This window comes from Conger conger, chromosome 12, assembly GCF_963514075.1.
Source record: "Conger conger chromosome 12, fConCon1.1, whole genome shotgun sequence".
Classification (NCBI taxonomy): domain Eukaryota; kingdom Metazoa; phylum Chordata; class Actinopteri; order Anguilliformes; family Congridae; genus Conger; species Conger conger.
Window position 1 is genome coordinate 27,196,785 of NC_083771.1, and position 16,187 is coordinate 27,212,971.

Sequence of the window (16,187 nt, forward strand, 5' to 3'; positions counted from 1 at the left end):
CGGGGAGAGGGACGACAGCTGGGGGGGACTCAAGCCACCGATGGTGAGACCAGACCAGAGAAGAGACCCAGCGGAGGGAACGGGCCCAGACAGACTGACTGACTAACAGACAGACTGACTAACAGGCAGACTGACTGACTGACTGACTGACTGACAAGTGAGTAAATCTGTCATGTATCAACAAGGGGCGTGTACACATCCAGAGATACTCAGCGTTCTGGAACGATGGTAAGGGGCCTAAGGGGCACATGTGCAGAAAGTCTTCATTTAGCCACAGGTTTGTGTTAGATAGGAGAGCACTATTGAGCGGTTGTTCCCCACAATCCCACAATGCACCCTGACTCACCCTCAGGTGTGGCGGCGTCCTTCCGGCGGGCGGAGCTGGAGGGGGCCAGGAGGCCCCCGGGGCTGGCCTGCCTCTCGGGGGACCTGACGGAGGACATGAGGGCCTGAGAGCGGGCCAGCGCAGGGGTGGAGGGGCCACTGTGCTCCGACGCCTTAAAGTGCACCACTGGGGAGGGATAGAGAGGGGGGGGGGGGAAGACCACCATCCACCATCAGCAGGTTACAGTAACCTCCCATATCTACAGGAAAAAGGAGCCACAAGATCACCATCTATCACCAGCAGGCTACAGTAACCTCCCATATCTACAGGAAAAAGGACCCACAAGATCACCATCTATCACCAGCAGGCTACAATAACCTCCCATATCTAGGAAAAAGGGAACGGTGGGTAAAATCATCGTGCTCAGAAGCAGAGCTGCTATGTATAAACCATGCTAAGAAGAAGTGCTATAGCTTTTAGACTCAAAGGAAAAACACTTCTATTTATTGTATTAACCATATTTACAACACTTGACCTTCACCGAGGCCACTCATATCAAATCAAAATGTATTTGTATCGTGCATTTCACAAAAAATCGTCACAACACCCTTCATAGAAGGATGCTAAACTCAGGCAAAAAGGGCAAGGAAACTCCCTGATGGCAGATAGGAAGAGACCTTCGGAGGAACCAGATTCAAGGGGCCTCTGGTCGGCTCAGGGGGTGGGTGATTTTAATTACCAACATGGTCAATCAGTCAAAGCACACATTAATGAAATCAGCAGCAGCTAGGCCCCATCCTGAGGTGGAGGTTCAGACAATACAATAATCAGATCAATGATCAATACAATAAACAGATCACTAAGTGCATTTTGTGACAAAACAAGTTAAGATTCACCAATTGCTAATGCTAGCCTGCCGGAAAATAGTGCACTCAGGAGCATACACTTATTAGGCTGGATGGAAAATGTATCTCATATCCTCTCAGGGTTCATTGATGAGAGAATGGTCAGAAATTACATTTGGGGACATTGCAAGCTATTCCGTCAACAGATGTTGATGATGCTACTATGCTAAGCAGCAAAAGCACCCTTGGAGTAAAATCCAGCTAGACCAGCTTGAAATTTCCAGCTACCAGCTGGTCAAACCATGTTGAGAATAGAGCTGGTCTGGACTGGTCAACCAGCTACCAGCTGTTTCAAAAGCTACAACAGGGTAAGGAAATCCGGTTCCTGCCGGTAATGTTTCCGTTTTCATTCCATCTAAGCTTGATCACAACAGTCTGATCGATTATTCAGAGCAGAGGTTGGCAACGTGGGCCAGTTTCTTGTTTTCATGCCAACTTCTGGCCTTAATTATTTCATTACCCCTAACAATTCGCCATCTGACAGTTTAGCTATTTCTTGAGAAGCACGAGAATGACAGCCGAAGACTGTTGTTGTGTCCCCTTACGAAACATCTCACAGCGATCCAATCTAACGTCACGAGTGAAGCCGTGTTAGTTTATACAACCAATTAGCTTATTTAGTCAAGGAGTCAAAAACCTGCACACATACTGGCCCCTCCAGGACTGAGAACAATATCCAGAGCCTGAATGGAGACACGGCTGAATACCTCCAGCACATGGTAACTTGCTTTCACTAAGCCTAGTCATTAATCCAATTAGGCAGGTTTAGCTTTGAATGTCAAGCATCTTTGTGACAGTCTTCTGTGAAAAGCGCCGTACAAATAAAATTGAATTGAACTGAATGGAGCAAAAAACCAGGAACATTTCTGGCACTGCAGGCCCAGGGTTGCCTACCCCTGATGTAAACCTCACGCCCAGCCCTGTACCCGCGCCCCTGTCCCCGCACCCCTGCGCCCGCGCCCCTGTCCCCGCACCCCCTCACCTTCCCCCCTCAAAGCGCGCAGCTCCATGCGTAGCTTCTGCAGCGCCTCCTCCAGCTCGGAGGACCGGGCGCGCTCCTTGTCCAGGGCGGCCATCATGTCGCTGTACTGCAGGGGCACCGGGGGGGGCGTGGACACGGGGCTCCCCATCCCTCCGCCCGAGCCCCCGGCCCCGGCCGGGGCCCCTCCCGCACCCATGCCCACCAGGTCCTCCCGGCGACGCCCAAAGATGCCCTCCAACCAAAGAAAGAAGTCAACCAATCAAAATCCTAGACTTGCACACATTTGTTAGGGTGTGTGTGTGTGCGTATGTTTGTGTTTGAGTGAGCGTACAGTATATTACTGCCTGTGTGAGTTTGCCCTTAAAGGTACAATAGGTAATTTCAGACTTCTAACGGTCAAGAGAGGAATTGCAGCAACAAACACGCTCAAACCACAACACTGTTTATCCCTCCCCCTTCTCTGTGAACGCGCTGACATTGAAAGGCCATTGGCTCTAGCAATTAGAACCGATGAGCTTGAATTATTATACAGCGATAAGATGTTTTGCTTCAGAGTGCCTGCCCGTCAACTGCATATTTTGAAACCCGGTACTCCAGGACTATAAACACAGACAGAGGGTGAGTCAACATGTCAGTGAACCTTCTTCAATGATAGGGAGGGATTTACAATGGTCTTATAACAATGTTTTAACACAAAAATCTTACCTATTGCACCTTTAAATAAGTGACAGTGAGACACGCTGCATCCTGGGAAGTGTGTTACTACAGCTCTCACCTTCTTCTTCTTGCAGGGCTGCTGGTCAGCTTTGGCCTGCAGGAAGTCAATGAGCTTGGTCTGCTGTGAGATGGTGCCCTCCATCTTCACCTTCTCATGGGAGTACACCGCCTACAGGGGGAGCCATAGAGTGAGCCTAACTCCTCTACACCAGGGGTGGCCAATCCTATCCAAAAAGGGCTGATTTTGGTGCAGATATTTGTTCATGCCCAGCACCAAGACACACTGAATCTGCTTATGTAGGTCTTGACAGAACACCATGATTAGTTCATTAATCATGTGTCAGAGTGCTGTTGTAAAACATAAAACCTGCGCCTACCCTGGCTCTTTTTAGACTGGACATCCCTGCTCTACACCTAAAAGATACTCAGCCACCATAATAGTTCTGCAATTTTACTGACTACATTCAATGTTAGAATACAGATCTCAGTATCTGTTAGGTCTGCTGAAGTGGTATCAAAATCCACAGAGACACCCAGAACTGTAATGTTACCCTTAAGGACTAACAGCCTCGCACAGCCAGGACCAATAGCCTCACACATCAGGACTAACAGCCTCACACAATCAGGACTAACAGCCTCACACAGTCAGGACTAACACAGCCTCACAGAGCCAGAACTAACAGCCTCACACAGCCAGAACTAACAGCACTAGAAGCTGTTGCTGCTGCAAAAAAATGAACAAACTGGTTCAAGTTTGACACACTGGATGAGCAGCTGTTCAAGTGTAACTGACACCGTGTTAATCCCTCCAGCCCCTGCCAAACAATCACAGCATTCCTTTCTGCAGAGGGGAATGTGGCAGGATTAATTTCTCGCTCTCAGATGAGCCCTAATTAAAACCGTGTTCCAACAAATTCCCATGTATTTCCAGATCAACGTCCAACCACTGGAGTAACACACACACACACACAATCCACATACTACTGGCCTTTAATAGCTAGCTTGAGGTGCCATTATGCGCTCAATTACTCAAGCAATTTGCTTACATCCTAGAGCTAATTCAGACCTTTACTGAAGTGTGATTATGCTGAAATACATTCCTGGGGGGGGCAACACTGTTAGCCATCAAGCAAAATGCTGTGCCCACTGAAGTAAATAATACTGTCCTCAAAATATTACACACACCAATACATTTGATGAAACCAAAATAACCATAACACAATGGCAACTGCTGTTAGCTAGCTAGCATTCATCTATCAGTTCACCTTTCATGACACCAATAAACCACATATCATGCATATACACATACATACACATTTGTGCTGCTGTCTTGTGTGTGTGTGTGTGAATGACACACCTGCATGTTCTCCAGCTGGTACTCCAGGTCGGTGTGTGTGTGTGTGTGTGTGTGTGTGTGTGTGTGTGTGTGTGTGTGTGTGAATGACACACCTGCATGTTCTCCAGCTGGTACTCCAGGTCGGTGTGTGTGTGTGTGTGTGTGTGTGTATGACACACCTGCATGTTCTCCAGCTGGTACTCCAGGTCTGAGCGTGTGTGTGTGAATGACACACCTGCATGTTCTCCAGCTGGTACTCCAGGTCGGTGTGTGTGTGTGTGTGTGTGTGTGTGTCTGACACACCTGCATGTTCTCCAGCTGGTACTCCAGGTCGGTGTGTGTGTGTGTGTATATGACACACCTGCATGTTCTCCAGCTGGTACTCCAGGTCGGTGTGTGTGTGTGTGTGTGTGTGTGTGTATGACACACCTGCATGTTCTCCAGCTGGTACTCCAGGTCGGTGTGTGTGTGTGTGTGTGTGTGTATGACACACCTGCATGTTCTCCAGCTGGTACTCCAGGTCGGTGTGTGTGTGTGTGTGTGTGTGTGTGTATGACACACCTGCATGTTCTCCAGCTGGTACTCCAGGTCGGTGTGTGTGTGTGTGTGTGTGTATGTGTATGACACACCTGCATGTTCTCCAGCTGGTACTCCAGGTCGGTGCGCTCGGTCTTCAGCAGGTCGGTCTGGTCCAGCGCGTCCTGCAGGCCCTGGGTCAGCCGGAAGATGTGTGCCTTCTGCGCATCCATCTGCTGCTGCAGCTTCACCTGCTGTGAGAGCCAGGGACAGGTTCACTGCGTGTGTGTGTATGAGTGCGAGAGAGTGTGTGTGTGTGTGTGTATGAGAGAGAGTGTGAGTATGTGTGAGAGAGAGTGTGTGTGTGTGTGAGTGTGTGTGTATGAGTGCGAGAGAGTGTGTGTGTGTGAGAGTGAGAGAGAGTATGTCTGTGTGTGGGTGCGTGTGTGTGTGTGTGTCTGTGTGTTTCTGTGTGTGCGTGTGTGAGTGTGTGTGAGAGAGAGTGTGTGTGTGTGCGTGTGTGCATGTGTGTGTGTGTGTTTGTGTGTGTGTGCACGTGTGTGCGTTTGTGTGTGTGTGAGAGTGTGTGTGAGAGAGAGTGTGTGTGGGCGTGTGTGTGTGTGTTTGTGTGTGTGGGAGAGAGAGAGAGTGTGTGTGTGTGTGCGTGCGTGCCTGCGTGTCTGTTTGCGTGTGTGTGAGTGAATGTCTGTTTGTCTGTGTGCGTATGCGTGTGTGTGCGTGCGTGTGTGCGTGTGTGTGTGAGTACCTCCTCCAGCAGTCTCTGTTTGAGCTCTCTCTCCGTCTCCAGTTTGTGCTGTAGGCTGCGGGCGTTCATCTCCAGCATGGCGTGCCGTTTCTCCAGGTCATTCAGCTGTGGGGTTACACAACCACTCTCAGATAAACAGCTGGACTGAGATACAGAGATACACACCACATCAGATGGGCAGACTCAAATATCGGACAGACAGACAGACACAGAAGGACAGAAAGACAGATGGACGGACAGACTCACAGTATCGGACAGACTCTCAGCCTTCAGTTTCTGGTCCTTCAGGGCCTGCTGCAGAGCCATGATCTCAGCCTTGTGCTCCCTCACTGCTAACTCCACTGCCTGGCGGGACTCGGAATTGCGCTGGTCCGCGCGTAGCCTGCATACACACACACAAGCACTGAGTCACCCCTCATCCAAATTACAATTTAGTTATTTAGCAGACACTTTTATTTTAAAACGAAATAATTACGAAAGTGCATTTTATTATGGTGAACAAACACCATACGAGTTAGACAGGTGCAGCTACAATCGTGTAGGTGCTCCGTCACAACGGTTGCCTCAAGACATGAAAGAGAAAGGGTTTGTTTTTTTGGTTTTAGCATTGGGACTGATTGGCGAAGGTCACTCCTGGAAGCTGGCAAGATGCTGCTGAACAGGGAGGCCTGGTTGGAGTGTATCATGTGATCATTGTATCAGGATAGGAAGGGCCAGTATCACGCGGCTTGATATGCCAAACATTCTCAGCCAATGGCAAGCCTCCATACACTCTCCCACACAACCTCTGCCAATGGCAAGCCTTCAAACGCTCTATTACACAACCTCAGCCAAATGGCAAGGCTTAGCCGATTATTCACTGTTCCACATAACCACATAAGCCCTCATACATTGAACCACACAACCTCAGCCAATGGCTAGCCTTCATACATTATACCGCACAACCTCAGACAGTGGAAAGTCGCGTTAGATGTGCAGATTCGTCCTCTGCACAGAACTGTATAAGAGCTAGCAAGGAACTTGTGTTCTTAACACAGAGCCTTTTCCATTTTCAGCAATAATGGTCCAGTTTAAGGTACAAAAGGTAAGATTTTTGTGTTCAAATATTGTTACTAGACCATTGTAAATCCCTTCCTATCATTGAAAAAGGTTTACTGACATGTTGACTCAGCCTCTGCCTGTGTTTATAGTCCTATCAAAATATGCAGTTGACGGGCCGGTACTCTGACCAAAACATCGTATAGCTGTACAATAATTCAAGCTCATTGGTTGAAAATTGGTTATAATTGCCACAGCCAATGGCGTTTCAACGTCAGCAAGTTCATAGAGAAGGGAGAGGGATAAACAGTGTTGTGGTTTGAGCATGTTTGTTGCCGCAAGTCCTCTTTTGACCATTAGAATGACCTATTGTACCTTGAACCTAGTTAGCCATCAAGCAAAATGCTGTGCCCACTGAAGTAAATAATATCAATATGATACTGTCTTCAAAATATTACACACACCAATACATTGGATGAAACCAATATAACCATAACACAGTGGCAACTGCTGTTAGCTAGCTAGCAAACTGTATAAAGCTACTGTTTGCTAATATTAGCTAGCTAGCAAGATTTTAGCTTGTGTAGCTCAGTAGTTTAGTTTCAATGGGAATAGGCCTCATTATGAGTGGAAGCTGTGGGGATTTAGGCGTCATCACATAACTCAGGTAAAAAATCTCAGTGGTTTGGTCTGTAACCAGTCAGAGACCAGGGGCGCCTATGTCCACGGAAATACAATTAGCTTTTTCAATCATGATTTTTTTTTCTCTTTTCGTGTTAGCCTAGGAAAATTACGAAATGTTATTACTCGTTTCTATTGTTTGCCATAGTATGAGTTTTTCGGTGCCTAAATTACATTGTGAGCGACTGTGATGAATTGTGCAGCACTCATAGGAAACAGATCACAGCTCATCGTTTAGCACATTTCCGGCCCATAGCAGCCATCTGGCAGAAGCACCACTTGGGAAAGTGCCAAATTGAATAGTGTTGAATGGAACCACGTGACCCCACTTCCTTTACAGTACTTACAGCTCTGCGGTTCTTTATAACAGACTGTGTCAGGCACCGTGTGTGTGTATGTGTGTGAGCTTGTTCTTTTTGCAATATGGATAAGTGTACATGTATGTAACAACAGTGAAGATGAAATTCATCACGGCTGAATTCACACTTCCAACTCAATTCCAACAACTTCCAAATGAGGGAAAAACGGCAAAAAAACCTGAGGGTATGAACCAAACTGGGGGTCAGAAGCCAAGAAATCAAGGTTTAAACTAAAACTTGAGTCTGGAGAACCGCTACACCCGGAGTATGTCAGACTGAGTGTGTTACCGGTTCTGTTTCTCTGTGTCCAGCATTCTCTGCGTATCGCGTGCCCTCCTCTCCGCGTCATTCTTGTCATCCTCCAGAGCTCCCCTCCAGGTCTCCCAGTGCCGCTCCTTCTCCAGGAGATCCTCATTCAGCGTCTCCAGCTCCAGCACCTGCTCCTCCAGCATGGAGCACGTGGTCTTCAGGGTCTCAATGTTCTGCAGGGAGACCAGCGTCAAGGGCCAGGACATGGGCTGGGGGGGGAGCCAGGACATGGGGGAGAAGCTGTGTGTGGGGTTAGAGTTTCTGCATGGGGTGGGGTGAGTACATGTGGGTGAGGTCAGGACATGGGGGTGGTTAGTATATGTGGGTGGGCTTACTACATGGGGGTGAGGTCAGGGCATGGGGTGGGGTTAGTATATGTGGGTGGGGTTACTACATGGGGGTGGGGTCAGGGCATGGGGTGGGGGTGGAGTTAGTATATGTGGGTGGGGTTACTGCATATGGGTGGGGTTAGTACATTGGCGTGGGGTCAGGACATGGGGTGGGGTTACTACATGGGGGTGGGGTTAGTATATGTGGGTGGGGTTACTACATGGGGTAAGACATGGACTGGAGCTTGCCATACCTGGTCAGGGAACCAGGCAGAGGTGTGAAAAGGTTTTGAGTTGTGGTCAGGGTGTGGCCTCACCTGTTTCTGGTTGTTGAGGTGCATCACACGGTCAGGGTGTGGTCTCACCTGTTTCTGGTTGTTGAGGTGTATCTCGTGGTCGGGGTGCGGTCTCACCTGTTTCTGGTTGTTGAGGTGCATCTCACGGTCGGGGTGCGGTCTCACCTGTTTCTGGTTGTTGAGGTGCATCTCGCGGTCGGCCACCTCCCTCCTCAGGCGGTCCACCTCCTGGCTGAGCTGAAGGCGGTCCTCCCGCTCGTCCGACAGCTCGTCAAGCTGCTTGGACAGGTAGAAGTTCTGCTGGTTCAGCTCGGCGTTCTCCTCGTTCAGCTGCGTGAGCTGGTCCTCCAAATCCGTGATCACCTGGGGTGGAAGGCAGGGGTACGAAATCAGGTGCTACAGTGGACTTAAGAAGTCTCAGGAACACTAGGGGCTGGGTGATACTGATAATTACTGAATTTTTTAAGCGTAATAACAATCATTGCCATTTAGTTCATTCCGTTCTTCTTCTGTAATCAAACCAGATGTGGTAGTGAACATCCATACTCCAGAGGCCGCATGAAATGCTTCTGTCAAATCTTTTGGGTGTCGGCAAAACAGACAAACAGCACATCACGTGATCACATGGAAATGTTTTGCCTAGCTGCACATTGGCTGTCCTAACACCCAACAGATAGCAGTGGTGATGTTTCATCACCAGCAACATTTCAGGTTGCATGAAATTGAATGCTTACTAACCTGCAGTGCGCACCTTTTAGGATGGGACAGAGGGCAGGGGTCAGAGTTCAGGGGTCAGAGGGAAACACTTACAGAGCAGCTGTCCCTGAGTGCATCAAACTTCCGCTGAATCTCATCTCTGTGAGCCTGTGAGACAAGGAAACGGAGTTGTTACATACACCACCACACTGTAGCAGTATAAACCAGTACAGGGGTACAGTCTCACCATGTCTACAGTGGTACAGAGTGCATGGGTAAAAGGGGCGGGGGTACAAGGGTACAGGCTTACACCCTGTAGTGTGGGAGTATAGGGGTTAAGCATGTGGGGGTACAGGGGTAAAGCATGTGGGGGTACAGGGGTTATTGTGTGGGGGTACAGGGGTTAGGCATGTGGGGGTACAGGGGTTATTGTGTGGGGGTACAGGGGTTAAGCATGTGGGGGTACAGGGGTTATTGTGTGGGGGTACAGAGGTTAAGCGTGTGGGGGTACAGGGGTTAAGCGTGTGGGGGTACAGGGGTTATTGTGTGGAGGTACAGGGGTTAAGTGTGTGGAGGTACAGGGGTAAAGCATGTGGGGGTACAGGGGTTAAGTGTGCGGGGTACAGGGGTTAAGCGTGTGGGGGTTCAGGGGTTAAGTGTGTGGGGGTATAGGGGTTAAGTGTGTGGGGGTACAGGGGTTATTGTGCGGGGGTACAGGGGTTAAGTGTGTGGGGGTACAGGGGTTAAGTGTGTGGGGGTACAGGGGTTAAGTGTGTGGGGGTAGAGGCGTTAAGCGTGTGAGGGTACAGGGGTTAAGCATGTGGGGGTACAGGGGTTAAGCGTGTGGGGGTACAGGGGTTAAGCGTGTGGGGGTACAGGGGTTAAGTGTGTTGGGGTACAGGGGTTAAGTGTGTGGGGGTACAGGGGTTAAGTGTGTGGAGGTACAGGGCTTAAGTGTGTGGAGGTACAGGGGTTAAGTGTGTGGAGGTACAGGGCTTAAGTGTGTGGAGGTACAGGGGTTAAGTGTGTGGAGGTACAGGGGTTATTGTGTCGGGGTATAGGGGTTAAGTGTGTGGAGGTACAGGGCTTAAGCGTGTGGGGGTACAGGGGTTAAGTGTGTGGGGGTACTGGGGTTATTGTGTGGGGGTATAGGGGTTAAGCGTGTGGGGGTACAGGGGTTAAGCGTGTGGGGGTACTGGGGTTAAGCGTGTGGGGGTACAGGGGTTACGTGTGTGGGGGTACAGGGGTTACGTGTGTGGGGGTACAGGGGTTAAGCGTGTGGGGGTACAGGGGTTACGTGTGTGGGGGTACAGGGGTTACGTGTGTGGGGGTACGGGGGTACGGCTCACCCTGAGCGCGGTGATCTCCTCCTCAGCCTCGGTGGTGGTCTCCTCCAGCTCGGTCTTGGCCTGCTGCAGCTGTGCCTCCAGGGCGCTCCGCGCCGCCTGCAGCCCGCTGATCTGAGCCTCGCGCTCCTGCAGCGACAGCGTCAGCTCCGCCACCTGCCGCTTGATCTCCAGCTTCTGCTCCTCGTGCTCCAGGCCCATCTGACGGGAAGAGAGGGGTCACATGACCGTGCGAGGTAGAGGAGGAGTCACATGACCATGTCAGCCAGTTGAGAGAGGGGTCACATGACCATGGGATGCAGAGGAGATGGAGGTCACATGACCTTGTGAGGCAGAGGTGAGTGGGGTCACATGGTAATATCAGGTAGGGGGGAGGGTCCCCTGACTGTGGGGTGGGGGCTAAAACAGCCCGTTGAGTCACCTGGACCTGAGGTAACCTGACAGGAATATGACACTGCTCATGAGCACGCGCCTAAGGACTTCCTCTGGGTGGTCCGGGGCTGGCTAGCAGAAACAGAACTGCAGGCTGATTAAGGCCCAGCATGGGGGCACTATGGCTGCCCAAGTAGGGAGAGAAGAGAAAATATCTCTTTCTCTGCACACCTCCCCCATCTCACAGAGATCTCAGATCCTTGCCAGATTGTTTGGTGCTTAGCTTTTAAAAAAAAATTCTGTGTCAGCATACTGGAGAGGGATTGTTTTTGTTTGGATTGTAATTTGATTTTATCCGACTTATGGCTCCTCAGCAGTCCAGGCAGCTGCTGTATTAGCAGTGATTGTCTGTGTTAGCCATGATGGTGCGTTTATATATATTACAGCAATGATTGTGTGTGTTAGCTGTGATACTGTGCTTGTATTAGCAGTGCTTATGTGTGTTAGCTCTGGTGTGTTCGTATTAACAGTGATTGTGTGTTTGCTCAACTGTGGTGTCGTGTTTGTATTAAGGGTACTTGTGTGCATCTTAGCTGTGCTGGCGTGAATGTGTGCATGAGTGTGCAAGTTGATTATTTTGCTTCATCGCCAACCGACAGTGGGGGGTTGAGCTCTTAAGAATTTCCTCTTTGAGACTAAGTGCCTTAAAATACAGTGCGTCCTGGGAATTTGATTATAGATCCATTCAGAGTATAAACAGACCTTTTTTAAGGTATTCATCATATCGGCCAATTTCAGTTCCTACGGAATTCTGGATACAGGATTTCTGCTGAATTATGCACAAAATATATTTATGCTGATTGAACAGCCTCACATTTCACGTCCGTCTAGCACAGCGTAGCAAGAATGAAGAGTTACGATGGGGAAAAAACGCTATATTCATTCCACAAAAATCTATTTTTAGTACATGGAGTTTTGTCAGCCTTTTCCTTTGAAGTGTTCGCTACCATGAAACAGTTCCTTGGTGTACAGATTTCCTCACCAATTTAAGGGTAACTGAAGAGAGCTCTATGGCAATATTGCCCAGAAGCAAATTGTGTCTGTTTTCATGACTTCTGGCCTTCCTGGGTAGAAGATCATTGCTCACTGCCAGGGCCCAGTTCTGACAGTATTTCTGCAAAGTGTTATATTGTTTTGGATAAACACTTATTACAGTCTGTAGTGTGAAAGTCATAGAGACACATATATTGAACAGTTAAACAAGACTCTAGACTAAGTTTAAGGGTGGTACAATAAAATGTTATGAGCAGGAAATAATCCCAATATAAATGGCCTCTATTTCTAGGGTTCAAATGATTTCTGGGTGGAGATGCGAAGAGAATCCAGTCAGACCACGGCCAGTGTGCATAGTTTAAGCACAGCCCTCTGCAGCTCTGGAAGACTGCTGCAAGGCACAATTTCAGGTAACGTCACAACCTTTGCAGTTGCACCTCAGTGCACTTTGTGTGATGTTAGCCAGTCAAATAAACTCTCGTTCACACTCTCTTGGGTTATTATGTCTCTCTACCACAATCTCTCCCTCATTTCCTGTTTTAATCTTTTTGTCATTCTTTGTCTCGCTCACCACCCTCAGAAGAAGGGCTGCATTGCGGTATCACAGAAGCACCTACGAACCGTGCAAAGCATGAAGAAAATCAAACATATTTTTTCCACACACAAACAGGTAAAGGTGAACGTAACAAGAATGATAATAATATGCATTTTAAAAAGTACAGGAAATGAAAACTGATAAGCATAAGTACTCCAGTGCTGCTGTTGTTTTGTTGTGCCCGTAGTCCTGCTTGCTGCTGCCCACAGTGTCCTCTGCGTGTCCCTCATCCTATGGCGTGTGGCCACAGCCGTCTCAGCCTCTCTGCTTTCTGGGTGATCACAGAGCCTGTTCTGCCCGGTTACCCGGGTTCGTCTGTGTCGGCCATTTTCAGTAGCCAGGCGGTGATCACCGAGGCGGTATTTGGCCATGAGATCCTCCCCCCCCGCCATTGTTCCTGTTTAGGGCTGATAAGGTTCCTGTTTGTTTTGTGCTAGTGACTGTATCCCTTTGATCTATATATCTATAATATATATTGGGCCTGTAGTGTAGTGGTTAAGGTACATGATGGTAGTTCGATCCCTGGTGTAGCCGCAATAAGATCCACATAGCCATTGGGCCCTTGAGCAAGGCCCTTAACCCTGCATTGCTCCAGGGGAGGATTGTCTCCTGCTTAGTCTAATCAACTGTAAGTCGCTTTGTATAAATGTGTCAGTCAAAATGACATGTATTGTTATGTAATAAATAAGAGTCTTTGCGGTGCTATTGACACTAAGTGGCTGTGTCGCAGTGCTGTCCTGATGCAGCCTGAATGTGCTGTTGCCCTGCTTGCTGAACTTCAGACTCTGAGGATTCTGCTCTGGGTAAAGAAGGACTTTATAATGGATTGAGTTTGGATCACTGTGTTTCAGGTGAACTCAGGAATGCCCAATCCTATACAGCCGCATTCATGGTGCAACCTCTGCACCCAATGTGGGGGAGTGCAGACAAGCACACATTCTCCTCTGAAGCAGTCATGTCACCGGCTGCTTCTTTCCACACTGCGGCCCACTGCAGCTCGCACAGACATGAGTCAGAGGAAGATGCTTCATGTGCAGCTTCAGCAAGACAGTGGTCACCCAATAGACCAGTGGGGGTCACTAGAGAGCGATGGGATACAGATCCTGTCTGTCTGATCTGTTCCTGAACCTAGGTGTATGCACGGCCAATTAAGTCGCAGTCACATTCAGCAATGGCATCAGTCAGGATTGGACCCCAGATGGTGGGGCCCATTCAAGCACAAGCACAGTGGCTTAACGGAGTCCCTCTTTTTCCTTCCCTCTCTCCCTCTCTCTCCCCTCTGCACATACCCCCTCCTCCCTCCCTCTCTCACCTCTCTGAGCCTGGTCTCCAGCTCCAGTAGCCTGCTCTTCTTGCCCTGCTCCTGCTGGCTCATCTTCTCCAGGTGCTCCTCCAGCTTGGCGTTCTGGGCCTCCAGCTTCCCCGCCTGGGACTCCAGGTAGAACTTCTGCTGCCGCAGCTCAGAGATCATCTCCTCCTGGGCTTTCCTGCAGGAAGGGGGGGGGGGGGGCGACGTCAACAAGAACACCAGAGCCAGCTTACAGTCACACCACAAGCCTGGCTGTGGTGTGTGTGAGGCTGAGCGGCTATGTGTGTGTGAGGTTGAGCGGATGTGGTGTGTAGCTGTGCAGTTCCGTTGTGTGCGGTTGCGTGCGGTGTGTAGTTTTGAAATTGTAGTTTTGAAGAAGTGAAATTGTGCAGTTGTATACTGTACGGTTGTGTGATGTGCAGTTGTGTACAGATGTGTAGTCGATGGTTGTGGTGTGCAGTTGTGTACAGATGTGTAGTCGATGGTTGTGTGATGTGCAGTTGTGTACATTTGCATTGTGGCTGTGTGTACTGAGGGCCACAACCTCAATATTAACTCCTTTGTAAGCACTTTATAATTTCCATAAACAAAGCAAGAACAAGACAGCAGGGCTTTTTATTAAAGTTGGCAAGGAGGCCGTGTCACAGAGAAGTGGGTTTTAATGTAATGTCTTTTATAGTCATCACTGGCTTTATTTTATTTTACTGCTTACAGTGTAGCACAGTGCGTGCAATTTTCCTCACAGAAAACTCCCAGTATGTTCCTCCATGTGTAATGTCCCAGCACTGGTCTGGGATCAGTGGTACACTCACATGTTCCTCTGGGTGTAATCTCCCAGCACTGGTCTGGGATCAGTGGTACACTCACATGTTCCTCTGGGTGTAGATGCTGCTGTTGGCTGCCAGCTTGTTAGCCTCAGAGAGCTCAGCGATCCTCTGCTCCATGCTCTTCATCTTAGAGTCCATGGCGTTGATGGTCTGGTAAGGGAGACACAGCCTGGGTCAAAGGTCAAAGGCCACATCTGAAGCATTTTACCTCTTTAGATGCCATTTTACGTATATGCTGCCAAACAAAATACTCCCTCCCAATGCCTTAGTGGCATGATGCCACCCTGCAGACCATAGTAGGTCTCGGCATGGTCAGGATGCAGTGCGACTCACTACATGGAAAACCAATCATGTTTCACAAGATGAGCAGCAATCTCCTCTCTCTTTAAATGTAAAAAACGATTCCATCTCTGAACGTTTTGTATAAAGTCGTGAGGGTCACAGGAAATGCATTAGCTCATAAGGTGGCGCGTGGGTTTTAGAAAGTCAGGGAAATGGTGCAGTGAATTGAACAACGCAAAGATGTCCCACTGGGGCCCAGAACCATGCCATGCAGCTGAAATTCTGCCAGCCCCATTAGCCAGATAAACCTGGGTTTATAAAGCCCTTCTTCACACCAGGGTCCTGATAATTATCTATGCCCTTGCACAACTTCCACAGCAATCTAATCTATCAAAACATCCCACTCTCACAGGCACTAAGAGTATTAACATCATGCCCTGTAAACAACACATTTTCCACCTCAGACCAATGCAGGGAACTCTGCTGTGTGTGAGCGTTTTCTGCGTTTTCCAGGTTCTCCAGGCGTCTGGGGACTTCCCAGCAGCAAGAGGACAGAGTCTCAAAGCAGCGTGAAGGTTTCCACATCTCAGAAAAATGTAAAAGCTTGTTCCCTGGAAGGGAACCTCCATTCCAATTACTGCAGGGAATACATCCCCAGAACACAGACCAAGTCAATGTGCCCATAACCACACTAAACTATGAAAAACCAGACTGGAATGAGCCAAACTGAGCCAAGCGGTGTGAAATGAGTCGAACTGAGCTAAAGCAGAGGCCCGAACAGAGCAAATCTGGGCTGAAATGAGTGAAACGAAGCGACAGGGAACAGGGAACAGAACCGCACCGCTTTGTGTTCCCCCAGCAGCTTGCACTTCTCCCGCGCCTCCTCCTCCTGTTCGGCCCGTTTGGACTCCAGCAGTTCTTTGTCAGCCATGTCCACCTTCATTTGGGCCTCCAGAACCTGCGGAGGAACCGGACCAGTGGTCACCCGCCCGACGCGTTCGCTTCCAAAAACACACCCACACAACAGCCTCCCACGCATAACACTCAATAACATGTCAATAAACCCCCTCCTACACTCTCTCATGATGAGAATGCATCTGTGTTTAAGTGTATATAGTGTTTCTGCATTTGTATGTAGTGTATTTATG

General features: G+C 49.1%; 1 protein-coding gene across 1 annotated transcript in view; it reads right to left on the reverse strand.

The window, feature by feature from the left end:
* The window catches only part of LOC133105497 (citron rho-interacting kinase-like), a 67,495-nt gene that overhangs the window by 20,820 nt on the left and 30,488 nt on the right, over positions 1–16,187 (reverse strand). The window contains exons 12-24 of the mRNA XM_061215634.1: positions 15,881–15,997; positions 14,798–14,907; positions 13,934–14,108; positions 10,605–10,802; positions 9,370–9,423; positions 8,725–8,922; positions 7,914–8,107; positions 5,794–5,929; positions 5,548–5,652; positions 4,895–5,035; positions 2,988–3,098; positions 2,213–2,444; positions 347–511 (exon numbers count right to left, since the gene is read on the reverse strand). Of these exons, the coding sequence (XP_061071618.1) occupies positions 347–511; positions 2,213–2,444; positions 2,988–3,098; positions 4,895–5,035; positions 5,548–5,652; positions 5,794–5,929; positions 7,914–8,107; positions 8,725–8,922; positions 9,370–9,423; positions 10,605–10,802; positions 13,934–14,108; positions 14,798–14,907; positions 15,881–15,997 (1,936 nt within the window). The remainder of the gene's footprint in view (positions 1–346; positions 512–2,212; positions 2,445–2,987; positions 3,099–4,894; positions 5,036–5,547; positions 5,653–5,793; positions 5,930–7,913; positions 8,108–8,724; positions 8,923–9,369; positions 9,424–10,604; positions 10,803–13,933; positions 14,109–14,797; positions 14,908–15,880; positions 15,998–16,187) is intronic.